General features: G+C 38.2%; 2 protein-coding genes across 2 annotated transcripts; both read left to right on the top strand.

Annotated features, from left to right (window-relative positions):
- Window positions 1–3886: 3886 nt before the first annotated feature.
- On the top strand, window positions 3887–5154 carry LOC129720262 (uncharacterized). The gene is made up of 2 exons (XM_055671715.1): window positions 3887–4041; window positions 4122–5154. The coding sequence occupies exons 1-2, from the start codon at window positions 3887–3889 to the stop codon at window positions 5152–5154; spliced, it is 1188 nt and encodes a 395-aa protein (XP_055527690.1).
- Window positions 5155–6156: 1002 nt separating this feature from the next.
- Window positions 6157–6756, top strand: LOC129720261 (uncharacterized). Its single transcript, XM_055671714.1, has one exon. It carries the CDS (start codon window positions 6157–6159, stop codon window positions 6754–6756), a length of 600 nt encoding a protein of 199 aa, XP_055527689.1.
- The last annotated feature ends 8426 nt before the right edge of the window (window positions 6757–15182 follow it).

Genomic DNA, 15182 nt, shown 5'->3' with positions numbered 1-15182 from the left:
TACGTTTAATCGCTTGCCTGAATCTATCTTTTTTCGGGAATATCGAAGGCCGTGTGTAATCTTGTAATTTTGACTACTTTTTCGGTCAAATATGAAAATGTTCCACTGGGGGTAAAGTCGCCTACTATACAAGGGGTAAAACCGCCACGTATCCAACTGCTTGTTGTTTTACTTCAAGACCCAAATGCCTCGACACTACAAAGGGAATATTTACAGGATCAGTAAAACAACTTCAAGCCACATAAGACATCGATGTTAATCAACCATTTTCGATTTGGTTGAAGCTTTTCTAGTAATATATTTTAACAAGACTTATTTTTGAAAAAAGTAAACCTGTGTGAAAATGGTGTTAATGAACCAAAATAATTTTAGAGACATGACGGTTTGTTTGATTGGTATGACGTCTCCGGCAGAATTGAAAATAGTAGTTTTTTACTTCCGAAAAAAATACACACTCTAAAAAAATTTAAAGAAAAGATATAAAAATAGAATTAAAAATATATTTTTTTTTTCAAATTTATTTGAAAAAATAAGTTTTTGCCTGTAAAATCTACAAAAGGTAAGCTAAAATTTTATGGTTGTTGGATCATGGAGTAATAGAAATATTAATAGCTAAATTTTTGTGAAGAATTTTTTTTTTTTGACGGTTTGTTTGGTGTATAGAGTCGTTGATAATTTTGTTCTTCAAAAAAAAAACATAAAAAAATTGAAAATATAAATAAACGAAAGAATAATTATTAGTATTTTTCTATACATAATAAGTCTTCAAAAGAATTATACAGACAGGTTTGATGAGTTTTAAATTTTAGCTTAAAGATAGGTATATTATGAATTCAATATCTTGAAAACCCCCAATTCTGAAAAATCTATTTATTTTGAAAACCAAAAAAGTTACCCAAACATTGATCTGAACTTGAATAATCAGAAAACAAAATAAGTTGAAACTTAGAAATTTTTTTTTTCAGATTTTTCACAGTGTATATTTTATTTAAAAAGAAAAAAAATACCATCCACAACTTTGTCAGAGACACTATACCGATAAAATCAACCGTTTCGGCCCTAAAAATATTGTTTATCCTCGCCTCCCCGCTGCACAGTGGTCCAATATGGCAAAAAGTGGAACTTAATTCCATAGTGCCTTTCAACTTCATCCTAGCTTAATAGTGTCTTCGGAGCAATTGTTTGTATGAATGACCCGCATAATTGCAAATTAACAAAAAATATGGAAAGTTTACTATACTAAATATTAACAAATTAACTTTTTTGTGTTAAGAGATAGAAGAATAGTTCATTCAGCAAAGTTGTAGAAAATTAAAAAATATGAAACTTTGTTGAACAAATGAAAATCCTATCTCTTTTCGGTACAAAGTTATAAAGTACACTACATGGAACTTATTTAAAAGTTAGTTTTTTGTACTTAACTTTTGTTAGTTGCATTCTACACGAAAGTGTAGTTCGGAGGAATTGTTAAGACACATAAAACTCACATTTTTGCCGAAGACCATATATCTTCAGGACTTTTCCTTACAAAATTATATCATATTTTAGCTTATTTTTTCGATAACTTCAAGAACGTATAGGTTAAAAAGGGGCAAGTTGAATCATGATGTCATTACTTTTCCTTGCAGTTAAGCTGAAGTACTATAAACTTCTTTAGGTTCCATTTGTCCCAATCCACCCATTTTAAAGTACGGCGAGCATATGTTTCTGTAGGTTTTCATATATTAAATATACTAACTTTTTTGTGTTAAGAGATAGAGGAATGGTTTATTCGGCAAATTTTTAAAACATACAAAAATATGAAACTTTGTTGAACAAACAAAATTTCTATCTTCATTGGGAACAGAGTTACAGAGTATTTCATGTAAAAGTTACTTAAAAGTTAGTTTTTTGTATTTAACTTTTGTTAGTTACATTTTACAAGAAAACGTTGTTCTAAAGAAGCATTTGAGCATACAAAACACACGTTTTTGTTGAAGGCCACACATCTCCAGGACTTTTCCTTACAAAGTTATAGCGCATTCCAGCATATTTTTTCGATAACTTCAACAACGTATAGAATAAAGATTAGGTGGATTGGGACGGATGTAACTTATAGTAGTTTTGAGCATTTGAGCTAAACTTTGAGAAAAAGAATTGACATCATGATTCCACTTGCCCCTTTTTCCTTTATACGTTCTTAAAGTTATCGAAAAAATATGCTGAAATGTACTATATCTTTGTAAGGATAAGCCCTGGAGATGTGTGACCTTCAACAAAAACGTGTGTTTTGTATGCCCAAATGCTTCTTTAGAACAACGTTTTCTTGTAAAATGTAACTAACAAAAGTTAAATACAAAAAACTAACTTTTAAGTAACTTTTACAGTAAATACTCTGTAACTCTGTTCCCAATGAAGATAGAAATTTTGTTTGTTCAACAAAGTTTCATATTTTTGTATGTTCTAAAAATTTGCCGAATAAACCATTCCCTTATCTCTTAACACAAAAAAGTTAGTATATTTAATATATGAAAACCTACTGTAACATATGCTCGACGTACTCTAAAATGAGTGGATTGGGACAAATGGAACCTAAAGAAGTTTATAGTACTTCAGCTTAACTGCAAGGAAAAATATTGACATCATGATTCCACTCGCCCCTTTTTAACCTATACGTTCTTGAAGTTATCGAAAAAATAAGCTAAAATATGATGTAACTTTGTAAGGAAAAGTCCTGGAGATATATGGTCTTCGGCAAAAATGTGTGTTTTGTGTGTCCTAATAATTCCTCCGAACTACACTTTCGTGTAAAATGCAACTAACAAAAGTTAAGTACAAAAAACTAACTTTTAAATAAGTTCCATGTAGTGTACTTTATAACTTTGTACCGAAAAGAGATAGGATTTTCATTTGTTCAACAAAGTTTCATATTTTTTAATTTTCTACAACTTTGCTGAATAAAATATTCTTCTATCTCTTAACACAAAAAAGTCAATTTTTTTAGTTTTAGTATAGTAAACTTTTCATATTTTTTGACAATTTGCAATTATGCGGGTCATTCATACAAACAATTGCTCTGAAAATACTATTAAGCTAGGATGAAGTTGAAAGGCGCTATGGAATTAAGTTCCACTTTTTGCCTCATTGGACCACTGTGCGCTGGTGGGCGGGCTTACCCCGCATGAAAAAGATCTGCACATTTTCAATGAATTTTTAAAAATTGAAAAAAAAACTGGAAAATAAACAAAAATATTTCAGTTCTTATTTTTTAAATGCGGGTATTGAATAGAAGAACCTCTTAGCGAAGAAAAAATGAAATTGCAGCCGCAACTTTTTTTCCTATAAACAGAATTGCTCAAGGGGGCGGTCTTACCCCGCTTACCCCTAGTTTTTTCCTAGGTTCTGTAGATTATTGCCAGCGTAGCCTTATATTTGCGCAGTCTTTCTCAAATTGTGTGCAAATTTTTGCTTGCGGATCGCATTTTTTTTCGAATTACGGTAGGTTTTTATTTTTCAGATATCAAGAAAAATTCCGGATTTCGAGCAGTTGCATACATTTATTTATTTGAGCCTAATGATCTCGAACGCAACTGGAGAAAGATCTTTATCGAAGATGAAACTGATTGAAAATAGGTTGCGTACGACTATGAAGAGTGAAAGGCTGTCAAACTTAGCATTGTTAAGTTGAGAGTACAATATTCTGAAGGAGCTGAATGTTGATTATTCAATCAATAAGTTCTCTGCAAAAAAAAAAACTCGTAAGAAAAAATTCTAGCAAATTTTTGGTAACTTTTCAATGAGAAATAAGTGTTTTTAACTCGTACGATAAAAAAACGGGTTTGTTTTATTCTGGGGCCCCCACTGTAAACTGGGCCCCGGGCCCCCACAATCGTAAATTCGGCTCTGCATGGAACGCATCGATGAATCAAAGGAAACAACACAACCAAACTTTTTTCTACCACACCATCCGGTTACCAGAGAAGACAGCAGCACTACCAAGGTGCGCGTCGTGTTTGACGCTTCATGTAAAGGTACAAATGGAATTTCTCTCAATGATGCCATGTTCGCTGGCCCGGTTATACAGGAGGACATTCGCTCCGTACTAATGCGATCACGATTGCATTCTGTGGCACTTGTTGCAGATGTTGCAAAAATGTATCGTCAAATACGGCTGGATCCAGCAGACACACCACTGCACCGGATATTTTGGCGATTTTCTCCTTCGGAATCGTGTCTGTGTACGAATTAAAAACGGTTACATATGGTACCACTTCAGCACCATTTTTAGCCACCCGTGTCCTTCAAAAACTCGCTGAAGATGAACGCGAAAATTACCCTGCTGCAGCAAAGGCCACCTGTGAAGATTTTTATGTGGACGATTTATACTCAGGTGCTGACACAGTTGAAAATGCAGCAGTACTGCGCCACCAGCTAGATTCCATGTTTTCATCAGCAGGTATGCAACTTAGAAAGTGGGCGAGCAACAGTCATGCAGCACTCGAAGGCGTCCCCCAGGCTGACAGGGCACTACAATCGTTAGTTGATTTAGACAAGGACCAATCAATTATAACACTTGGCCTGCACTGGGAGCCAAGCACCGATAAACTGAAATACGTAATCCGTAATGAGCACCTCGAAATTCGCACAACTATAACAAAGCGAGCAGTGCTTTCGCGGATAGCTAAGCTTTTCGATCCATTGGGCTTGGTCGGCCCTGTGGTATTAGATGCCAAAATTTTTATGCAAACATTGTGGACGCTTAAAGAAAAAAATGGAAAACCTTGGGATTGGGACCACGAGCTGCCACAGACAATGATAGAGAGTTGGAATTCGTATCGCTCTCAGCTTATTTCATTGAACGACCTTCGAATCGATCGGTTTATCTCATGCCCAAGCCCACGTTCGCTGGAGTTACACCTTTTTTCCGATGCATCACAGCTGGCTTACGGTTGTTGCTGCTATCTGCGGTCGGCTAGCGCATCGGGTAAAACACGGGTTGCCCTGCTGACATCACGCTCAAAGGTGGCACCACTAAAACAACAAACCATTCCAAGACTGGAATTATGTGGAGCAAGAATGGCAGCTGAACTATATGTCAAGGTTCGAGATGCGCTTCGGATCATCGATACTACCTACTTTTGGGTGGATTCAAAATTTGTGTTGAGCTGGCTATAAGCATCACCTTCTTCCTGGACTACGTTTGTTGCTAACAAGGTGGCTCGCATTCAACAAGCAACTCAGAACTGTCAATGGAGCTATGTTCCTACCAGCGAGAATCCCGCCGACCATATTTCGAGAGGATTAACACCGGTACACCTGTTGTCCAACAAGTTGTGGTGGGAGGGTCCTGAATGGCTTGAAAAAGAAAGAGAGTTGTGGCCGTTACCAGCTCCTGAGCTGCATTCCAGTCCAGAAGTAACTAAAGAGGCACGAAAAACATTAGCTTCAATACAAGCTGCACCGGAAGGTCCTTCGTTCGTAGAAACTCTTGCCTCGAAGTTTTCTAAGTATCACAGTCTTCTTCGGACTACAGCCCTTTGTCAACGTTTTTGTGCTAACTTTCGACTTTCAAAAAATGAAAGAATACCATATGCTGCACCCACTATGACAGAAATCCTTAGCGCTGAAATAACTCTCGTGCGATTAGTACAACGTGATTGCTTTCCAGACGAATGAAAGGCTCTTCAACAGCAGCAACCGATTTCGTCAAAATCTCGCCTTTTCCGCTTCAGTCCGATAATTGGAACCGACAACGTCATGCGAATCGGTGGCCGTTTAGGTCAATCAGCACAATCGTACGATACCAAACACCAGATCCTACTACCGGAATCACACCCCTTTACGAAACTGCTGGTGCGGTGCTATCACGAGCGTCTACTACACGCAGCGGCTCAGCTTTTGTTAAACACAATAAGGCTTCGTTTCTGGATTTTGGGTGGCCGAAACGTGATACGTCGAGTTATTCACGAATGCACAACTTGTTTTCGGGCTAAGCCGAAACTCATAGAACAGTACATGGCGGAGCTTCCGGTTCAGAGAGTCGTCGCCTCTAGACCCTTCTCAATAGTTGGTGTCGACTTTTGGGGCCCAATTTACATCCAACCCCGCCATCGCCGAGATGCACCTACAAAGGCATACGTATCCTTATTCGTTTGTTTTAGTACCAAGGCGGTACACATGGAACTCGTTCCTGATCTTAGCACCGTCAAGTTCATGCAAGCCTTCCGCCGCTTCGTGTCCCGACGTGGGCTCCCTTCCGAGGTGTTTTCAGACAACGGCAAAAACTTTGTTGGGGCGGCTAACGATCTCCGCAACCTTCTCCGCAATGAAGAGTTTAAGGATACGGTGCAGCAGGAAGGCGCAAAGGTTGGAATTCGGCGGCATTTTAACCCCCCCAGAGGATCACACTTCGGCGGTCTCTGGGAGGCAGCAATACATTCCGCTCAAAAGCATTTCATTCGTGTTTTGGGAAAGGGTCTATTGCGCTATGACGATATGGAAACCTTGTTAACCCAGATTGAACGCTGCTTAAACTCACGCCCGCTCATCAAGCTTACGAATGATCCCGAAGATTTGCACGTACTGACACCAGGCCATTTTTTGGTTGGTAGTGCTCTCCAATCAGTGCCAGAGCTCAATTATGACAACATTCCTCTCAATCGTTTGCGCCATTGGCATCAGGTGCAGAAAATACTTCAGGATATATGGAAACGCTGGCACGTAGAATATCTGACTTCGCTTCAGCCTCGTCCTAAATGGTCACACCCACCAGTCTAGATTAATAAGAACCAGCTCGTTATCATCGCAGATGAGTCCCAGCCACCAATGCGCTGGGTGACGGCAAGAATACACGCATTACATCCTGGAAGAGACGGAGTGACACGGGTAGTTACGCTTCAGACAGTGAATGGCTTCCTTACACGGCCAGTTGCGAAACTTGGGTTTCTTCCGATACCTTCATTTGAATCCAAACAAAAATCACCTGTACCAACAGCGCAGCCGCAGTCGAACTAGAGGTTTCTCTTCAAATCAACCTACTTTCAACAACATCTACATCAGACGACCCGGTTACTGCATTGTAGATCAACCAGTACGCTAATGGAAAATTATTATTCAAGGCCCTTGAACCTTAGGGTCCAGGTGAGGACCTCTCCAATAATCTTAGCTATTTGAAACCCGCTACCGGGGTCTTATCTTTCCATTTCTATTTTCCGCATTAATCGAGTACGCTCCATGTCAACGAGGGACATCATCGGGAGGCTCTCACACCGTGGTCGAAAACTATCTACTTCATCCGCGTCATATCTGAAATGGTCATTCCAGGCGGGGCAAGATGTTAGCTCCACCAGTCACGAAGGGGTTAATTAAGGTTGTCGCGCACTCTACAAGCTCGAACAATTGTCATTCGATCAGGACTCCACTTCATCTCATAGCCCATCTACGCTAATTCTCTCACTCAAACGGAGAGATCTCACACTATGCTATCCGAACGTTCAGCAGCTTAAACCACAGGATCGTTTGCTTATCAAAGTCAGTACTCTTGAGACCAGGCAACGGTCAACATTCTTCATTGGCACCACGCACAGATCAAACCCGTATTATACAATTTAAAAATAAGTTAATATAGTGATTAATTTAGATTAAAATTAAAATTAAATTGTTTACTGCTCCAAACTTAATTACAATTAAACAGTCCCTATATACCTAAGATGCAGCGGTACAATATTCTACAAAGTATTCACGACCTTTCACACCCTGGAGTGCGAGCGACCAGGAAAATGATTGCGGATAGATTCGTGTGGCCTTCTATGAATCGTGATGTTGCCCACTTTGTTAAATCGTGCGTAGACTGCCAACGGTCGAAAATACAGCGCCACACTTCGGCACCATTGCAAGCATTCTCGCTACCAACCGGTCGATTTAGACACGTGCATATCGATTTAGTTGGTCCCCTTCCGATATTCAGCGGTAACAGGTATTTACTTACGATGGTGGATCGCTTCACAAGGTGGCCCGAGGCAGCCCCCCTGCCGAATATGTTAGCGGAAACAGTAGCTGCTGCGTTTTGCAATATGTGGGTATCACGTTTTGGTGTGCCAGAAACAATTAGCACCGATCAAGGTCGCCAATTCGATTCCGAACTCTTTAATGAATTGTCCACACTACTTGGAGCCACTCGGATCCGTACGACGGCCTACCATCCTCAGGCAAACGGTTTAGTTGAGAGGTTTCACCGCACTCTAAAAACGGCAATCACATGTGTAAATGCGAAACATTGGTGTCACACACTCCCATTGATTATGTTGGGATTGCGCACAACTATCAAAGAGGACATGGGTTGTTCTGTTGCCGAAATGGTATATGGTCAAACGCTTCGCGTGCCCGGGGAATTTTTTGACGCACCAGTAACCGACAGTAGTCGTTCGGAATTTATCCAGTCAGATGCAACAATTGAAACCAGCAGAAAACGCTCACCACATTAAAAAATCCGTGTTTATACCGAAAGACCTTAAAACCAGCAAATACGTTTTCGTCAGAGATACCGTTAAGCGCCCGTTACAAAATCCGTATGAAGGCCCATTCGAAGTGCTAGAACGGAGTGATAAATTCATGAAAGTTAACGTTAATGGTAAGCACCAAACAATTTCCATCGATCGTCTCAAGACAGCGTACGTATTCAACAATGACCTGTTGGATGAATCCAAGGACCGCTACACCAAGGTTACGCCTTCTGGTCATCGCGTGAGATTTCTTGCGTAACTAGAGGGGGGTACTGTGGCAACACTGCCCCAGGAACTGTCACTACTACATGTGTACGTAAACATACGCATCATTGTTAGTTCTTCCTGTTTCGTCAGAATAAAAGTAGACGCAATAAAGGTTAGCTTCAGAAATCGTATTCCGCGCGTTTATTTCGTTAATCTACATTCCCGTTCGGTCGTGTCCGGTTTATCCACCGAAACTATTGTAGTCCCCACAGGATGTTTTCTGTAGATCGCAGTTTAACTGAGTGGAAAACGTAAACAAGTTGCAACGTGGCATAGCAACTTCAAGAAATAGTTTTGTTTATTTTGATCCGCGCATGCGCTGCAATGAAATTTGAATAACAAAACGCCCATTGTTTGTTAAAGTTGCTATGAAACGTAACGACTTTGTTATATCTCATACTCCGTTGCTGCGATTAAAAATTCCTTGAAACTGCTTTAATGCCTTGAATGATAACTCTTCCATATACCTACCTACATGGGTGAATTTGAATTGACAATCGAAGGAAAATTACCAATTTTAAAAAATCACGTTCTGCTCGAAACCCGAAGAGGTTTAAGGCAAGGTGATGGTCTCTCGTGCCTACTGTTTAATATTGCCCTAAAAAGTGTCATTAGAAAAGCGTGGCTTAACACGAGTGGCACGATATAAGTCGGTTCAACTGTTCGGCTCCACCGACGATATCGACATTGTGGCTCGAACCTTTGTGAAGATGGCGGATACGTACATCGGACTAAAGACCGAGGTAAAACGGATTGGACTGGTCATCAATGCATCGAAGACGAAGTACATGAAAGGAAGGGGTTCCCGAGAAGACAGTGTTAACATCGCACCTCGAGTTCAAGTTGGTGGTGATGAAATCGAGGTGGTCGATGAGTTCGTGTACCTCGTTCGTGTTCACTTGTAACTACTGAAGCGATCCCATCAGAGAAATTCATCGGCGCATTATGGCAGGAAATCGTGCATACTTTGGTCTTTGGAGGACGCTCCGATCGATTGCGGTCTTCTAGCAGAAGGTGTTACGTACCATCTTCGGTGGGCTGTAGATGGAAAACGGAACGTGGAGAAGGCTAACCACGACCACGACCTGCAGGAGCTGCTTGGGGAGCCATCTATCGTCCACACCGCTAGGGCTGGCAGGTTGCAGTGGGCTGGGCATGTCGTAAGGATGTCGGACGACAGCCCGATAAAGATGGTTCTTAAAACCAATTCGTCTGGGACGAGACGGATAGGTGCACAGCGGGCAAGGTGTATCGTTCAGGTTGAAGACGACGTACGGCCCCTACGCAGACTAATATTCTTACTAATTACTTTGAAAATAATGTGTCAGTTTATTTCTAGACAATATGTATTTGCAGACATTATTAAAAGACAATAAAGGTTTTTGACGAAAAATAAAACAAAATTAATATAACATCACGTTATTTTTACAAGAAGAGTTCAATCGATATTTGTTTGAAAAAGAAAAGAAAATGAAAAGGTGTAATAAGTAGACGAGACACGTGTTAACCAGTTTCTATGTGAATTTATTTGCTACACCAAAGTATATACATTTATCAAGGTGGCAGCACACAGTTGTGCGTATGTATTATCGAACTACTATTGTACATTTAAATTCAAATTATCAAAATGTCGCCGATAAACTGGCAGTCAGGCTCACTTCCGATGTTTATTTTTGGTGTTCTCGCAACACTGCAACCATCTCAGCCGCCACTGCGCTGTCAGTCCGGTTTATAAAAACAAATACATTGAAATCATTCCGCAGTTCATGTTGTGTGAACACGCAGTTGTTCTATGTGTTTGTAAAGTCGAAAGAAATTCGGAAGTCTGACTTCCGAACTTTAATATAGTGCTGGCGCCACAATACTACATATCTCATTTATTCCACAGGGCTGCAAGTTGGTCACTTTTTAGTGACTTGGTCTCTTTTTTCAAGCTGGTCACTCAAAAGTCACTTTTTTCATCAAAAAGTCACTAAAGTTACTTTTTTACGAAAAATAGTCACTAAAGTCACTTTTTTTGCCAACTTGACCAGCCCTCATCAGCCCTGCTTTTTTAATGAAATTTTTGATGCCAAATATTTTAGATATGCGTGATACGTCGAGATCTGTTCTTTCATAAAAAATTTTTTTGGGAATAACCGACTTTTTGGCACTAAGAGAAAATTTTCGAAACGGGAGAGTGATTTGAATTTAATATAAAAGATTTGAATGCAACTCCTAATACGGCCAAATACCAATCGCCAATAGTGTTGTTTTGCAAAAACTCAAAGTTTGATATGTCGCAAGCAAGGTTTCGCTACCAAAAAAAAAAAATTTCGAAATGTCTTCTACTGTCCTAAAAACTATGATAAATTTGTGATCTTTCGAAAAAAGTTCGATCAAAATCGGTTCAAATCTTGGTAAAAGAATTTCCATTTTTTCGGCTCAGGATGGGTCGGGTACGCAAGTGTTAAAGTGCTCGATATCGGAACGAAAAGCTAGGTCTGAATTTTGATCTTGTCCGGTCTGATTGAAAATCGGAACGAGCCTGGTCCTCGTGGTTCTGTGGTTAGCGATGTCGGTCGGCTAGTCGGGTTCGATCCCGATCAGGTCGATGATCTTTTCGAACTGGAAACATGCAAAATGTGCCAAAAATAAAATCGATAACGAATTATTTCAACTAATAATCTAGTTGATCGAGACCGCATTAGCCCTCCAGGCTAGCGTGCGATATTGTTTATTGTTCTGTTGCTGTCCGTTTGGGGTGCAGTTCGTTTGGTTTCGTTCCGGTTCGGCTCCAAGCCCGGTACGGTCTGTAATTTGGGAACGAATGTTGCCAATGATTTCAATAAAACGTTATTTTAGTGAAAGAATCAATCATAAATTCATATATGCATGTTACAAACTGTTTGATTCAAAAAGAACGATTCAAAACAAGTTTTACTATTTATAACTATTTTTAATTTGATGTATTTTTCGATTAAACAAATTGAGGACACACAAGGCTGACTTTACAGTTTTCCTAACGAATGAAATATTTGTCGAATTCTAGCTCTGCTTCAGGGGTTACGTTGTTTAGCGTTGAGAAATCACCATTTGTGATTGGACACACATTACTCATTATACTAATATTTATCTTAAATACCTAAACTACTAACAACCCCACTTATTTAAAAAAAAAAAAGAAAAATAAAAGCTTGACGAAATTTGGACTTGTTAAGCGACTGGAACTGATCTTGCGTTCAACTATGCAATCCAGGACTTTTTTGAACAGTTCATGTCGTGTGAACTAAATTTGTTCTTTGTTCGAGTATGGAGCGTGTTTCTGTGACATTGACTTTGCTGCATTTCAGAGGCGTGGTTAAGGAAAGCGGTCGCAAACTTTATTTATTTTCAAACTGCTGAATAAATCACCACTGAATCTTGTACATTAGAGCTCTATAGTAGCTTGTGTTGAATGATTTCAATTTTCATCCATCTCATTAGACATCCAGTTAGGATCACCGCACAGTGGTTTGAAACGCGAAAAACGTGATCGCCAGCCTTTTGAGTATAAAAATGCCATGTAAATGTTACAGTGTATTAGACAAAGTATTTGTAAATCTAATGGAGCATCTTCTGATGCAAACACATTTTTGATTAATTCACCTAAAAGTGAGATAAAATTTGTTTTTTATTTATTTATCAAATCAAAACGATGTCTTCAGCAAAGTTGTAGACAATCTTATGTAGAAAAACTTTGCTGAACATACTTTGGTTCTATCTCTTGAAAATCGACCACATACACAGACATCCTTAAAGCTTCTAGAAATCGAAAAATACCAAATAACTTTTACTGAAGTGATTTTAGAGGCCTACTATGTTCTAGACATTTTTTCATATTTAACATTCTGCCGAACATACCTTGGGCAAATTTTCAGTTTTTTCATAGGGTTTATAACATTTTAGATAAAAAAATGCACTTTTCCAAAATCAAATTTCCCGAAAAGCTGCAAAAAAGCTACAAAAACAACAGTCTTCACTCGGAAGATGGGGATTAGTACTAGCTTCCCCAGGTGGTTTCACTAGTTTCTTGCAGTCTCTTAAAGACTTGGGCGTGGGTGAAAAAATTAGTTTATTTTTGTTTTTCGGCATTTTTTCATGTTTTTTTTTTCTTAAAAGATGTACAGAATCGAAACGATTTTTGATTTTTCAATAAAAAGTACGAAAAGCATTTATATTTACGGCATTGTGTATTATTTGGAAAACATAAAAATAGAAAAAAATTATTTTTCCGAAAATAATTGTTATGTCAGTAGTGTATGCAAATGCCAAGGTTTTTTTTAACAAAACTAGCAACATTCTTTGACGTTTTTCCAATTCTTGAATTCTAAAAAGAACCTATCAGCTCAGAGATAGATACCCTTATTTATTAAAAAAAAAAGAATCCTACCGCGTTTTTTTTTTTATAGGGGGTAGTTTGTAATGATTTATTTATGTACTAAAATATCTATTCAGAATTAGTATTGTGTGTTCTGCCACAAATGGTGACATTACAACACTATTATATATATTTGTACGCTTTTTAGTATTATTGAATGTTATTAGCTTTCGCAGTTAAGATAATGTAATTGTAGGAAAATTATTAAACCTACTTGTCAAGAAAAAAAAGGAATAAAAGGTAAAAAACGAAACTTAAAATGAACTATAGAGTGAGCTATAAAGTGAGCTAATCGTTGCAATTGAGGATTGCAACGATTTTTGTCGGAATTTGTTGATAATTTGGCTTGACATATTTTCTAATGTTTCTACATTAGTGAGCCTATGTAGCTCGTTCGTGCTAAACCAGGGAGGACGCTTCAAAATCATTTTCAAAAGTTTATTCTGAATCCTTTGAAGTGTCTTCTTCCTGGTTGCACAACAACTTGTCCAGATGGGAACTGCATATAACATTGCTGGTCTAAATATTTGTTTGTAAATTAACAGTTTATTCTTGAGACAAAGTCTAGAATTCCTGTTGATAAGAGGATATAAACATTTGATATACTTATTGCACTTTGACTGGATATTTTCAATGTGCTCCTTGAAAGTAAGATTCTTATCATAAATTAGCCCTAAGTATTTAACTTGATCAGACCAATTTAAGACCACACCGTTCATCTTAATAACGTGGTTATGGGTGGGTTTGAGAAATGAAACTCTTGGCTTATGAGGAAAAATAATCAACTGTGTTTTTGAAGCATTAGGGGAAATCTTCCATTTTTGTAAGTATGAAGAAAATATATCTAAACTTTTTTGAAGCCGACTGCATATAACACGAAGGCTTTTTCCTTTTGCGGAAATGCTTGTATCGTCACAAAACAGAGATTTCTCACAACCTGGTGGTAAATGAGGAAGATCAGAAGTAAAAATGTTATATAAGATTGGGCCCAAGATACTCCCCTGAGGCACACCAGCTCTAACAGGCAATCTATTAGATTTACCATTTAGATAGTTAACCTGGAGAATGCGGTCAGTTAAATAACTTTGTATCTTTTTTTGTGAGGTAAAGCGGAAAACTAAAATTTGACATTTTAGCTATTAAACCTTTATGCCAAACACTGTCGAATGCCTTTTCTAGAAGAGCAGCTCCAGTCGAATAGCCTTCAGATTTATTAGTTCGAATCATATTTGTTACTCTAAGTAACTGATGAGTAGTGGAATGCCCATGGCGAAAACCAAACTGCTCATTTGCAATGTGTTATCACTCTATTTAGAATTATTCTTTCAAAAAGTTTGCTAATAGAGGAAAGTAAACTAATTGGTCGATAACTTGATGCCTCAGCTGGATTCTTTTCGGGTTTCAAAATTGGAGTGACTTTGGCATTTTTCAATTTCGTAGGAAAATGTGCTAGTGCAAAGCATCTGTTAAAAATTTTTACAAAGAAATTTAAAGAGTTTTCGGGAAGTCTTTTGTTGAGGATATAGAAAATCCCATCATCTCCTGGTGCTTTCATGTTTTTGAATTTTTTGAGAATGGTTCGCACCTCATTTAAGTTTGTCTCCAATACCTCTTCGGAAAGAAATTCTTGGGTGGTGATCTGAACATACTTTTGGTTTACTTCATTTTTAATAGGACTTACTACGTTCAAATTGGAGTTATGAACACTCTCAAACTGCTGAGCAAGTTTTTGAGATTTTTGTTCATTCGTTAGAAAAATGCAATCACCATCTTTAAGGACTGGCATGGACTTCGAGAGTTTCTTAAGAACCTTTGAAAGCTTCCAGAAAGTTTTTGAATAAGGTTTTAGTTGTTCAACTTCTCTCATGAAATTCTCATTTCGCAAGAGATTGAATCTATGTTTAATTTCCTTTTGTAATTCTTGAAAAATAATTTTCAAATCAGGATCACGAGATCTTTGGTATTGACGTCTCCGTATGTTCTTCAAACGTATAAGAAGTTGAAGTTCACTGTCAATAATTGGTGCATTAAATTTC

The sequence above is a fragment of the Wyeomyia smithii genome, chromosome 2 (genome assembly GCF_029784165.1).
Source record: "Wyeomyia smithii strain HCP4-BCI-WySm-NY-G18 chromosome 2, ASM2978416v1, whole genome shotgun sequence".
NCBI classification, from domain to species: domain Eukaryota; kingdom Metazoa; phylum Arthropoda; class Insecta; order Diptera; family Culicidae; genus Wyeomyia; species Wyeomyia smithii.
Note: the sequence above shows the minus strand (reverse complement) of the source record. Positions and strands in the feature narration are given on the sequence as shown.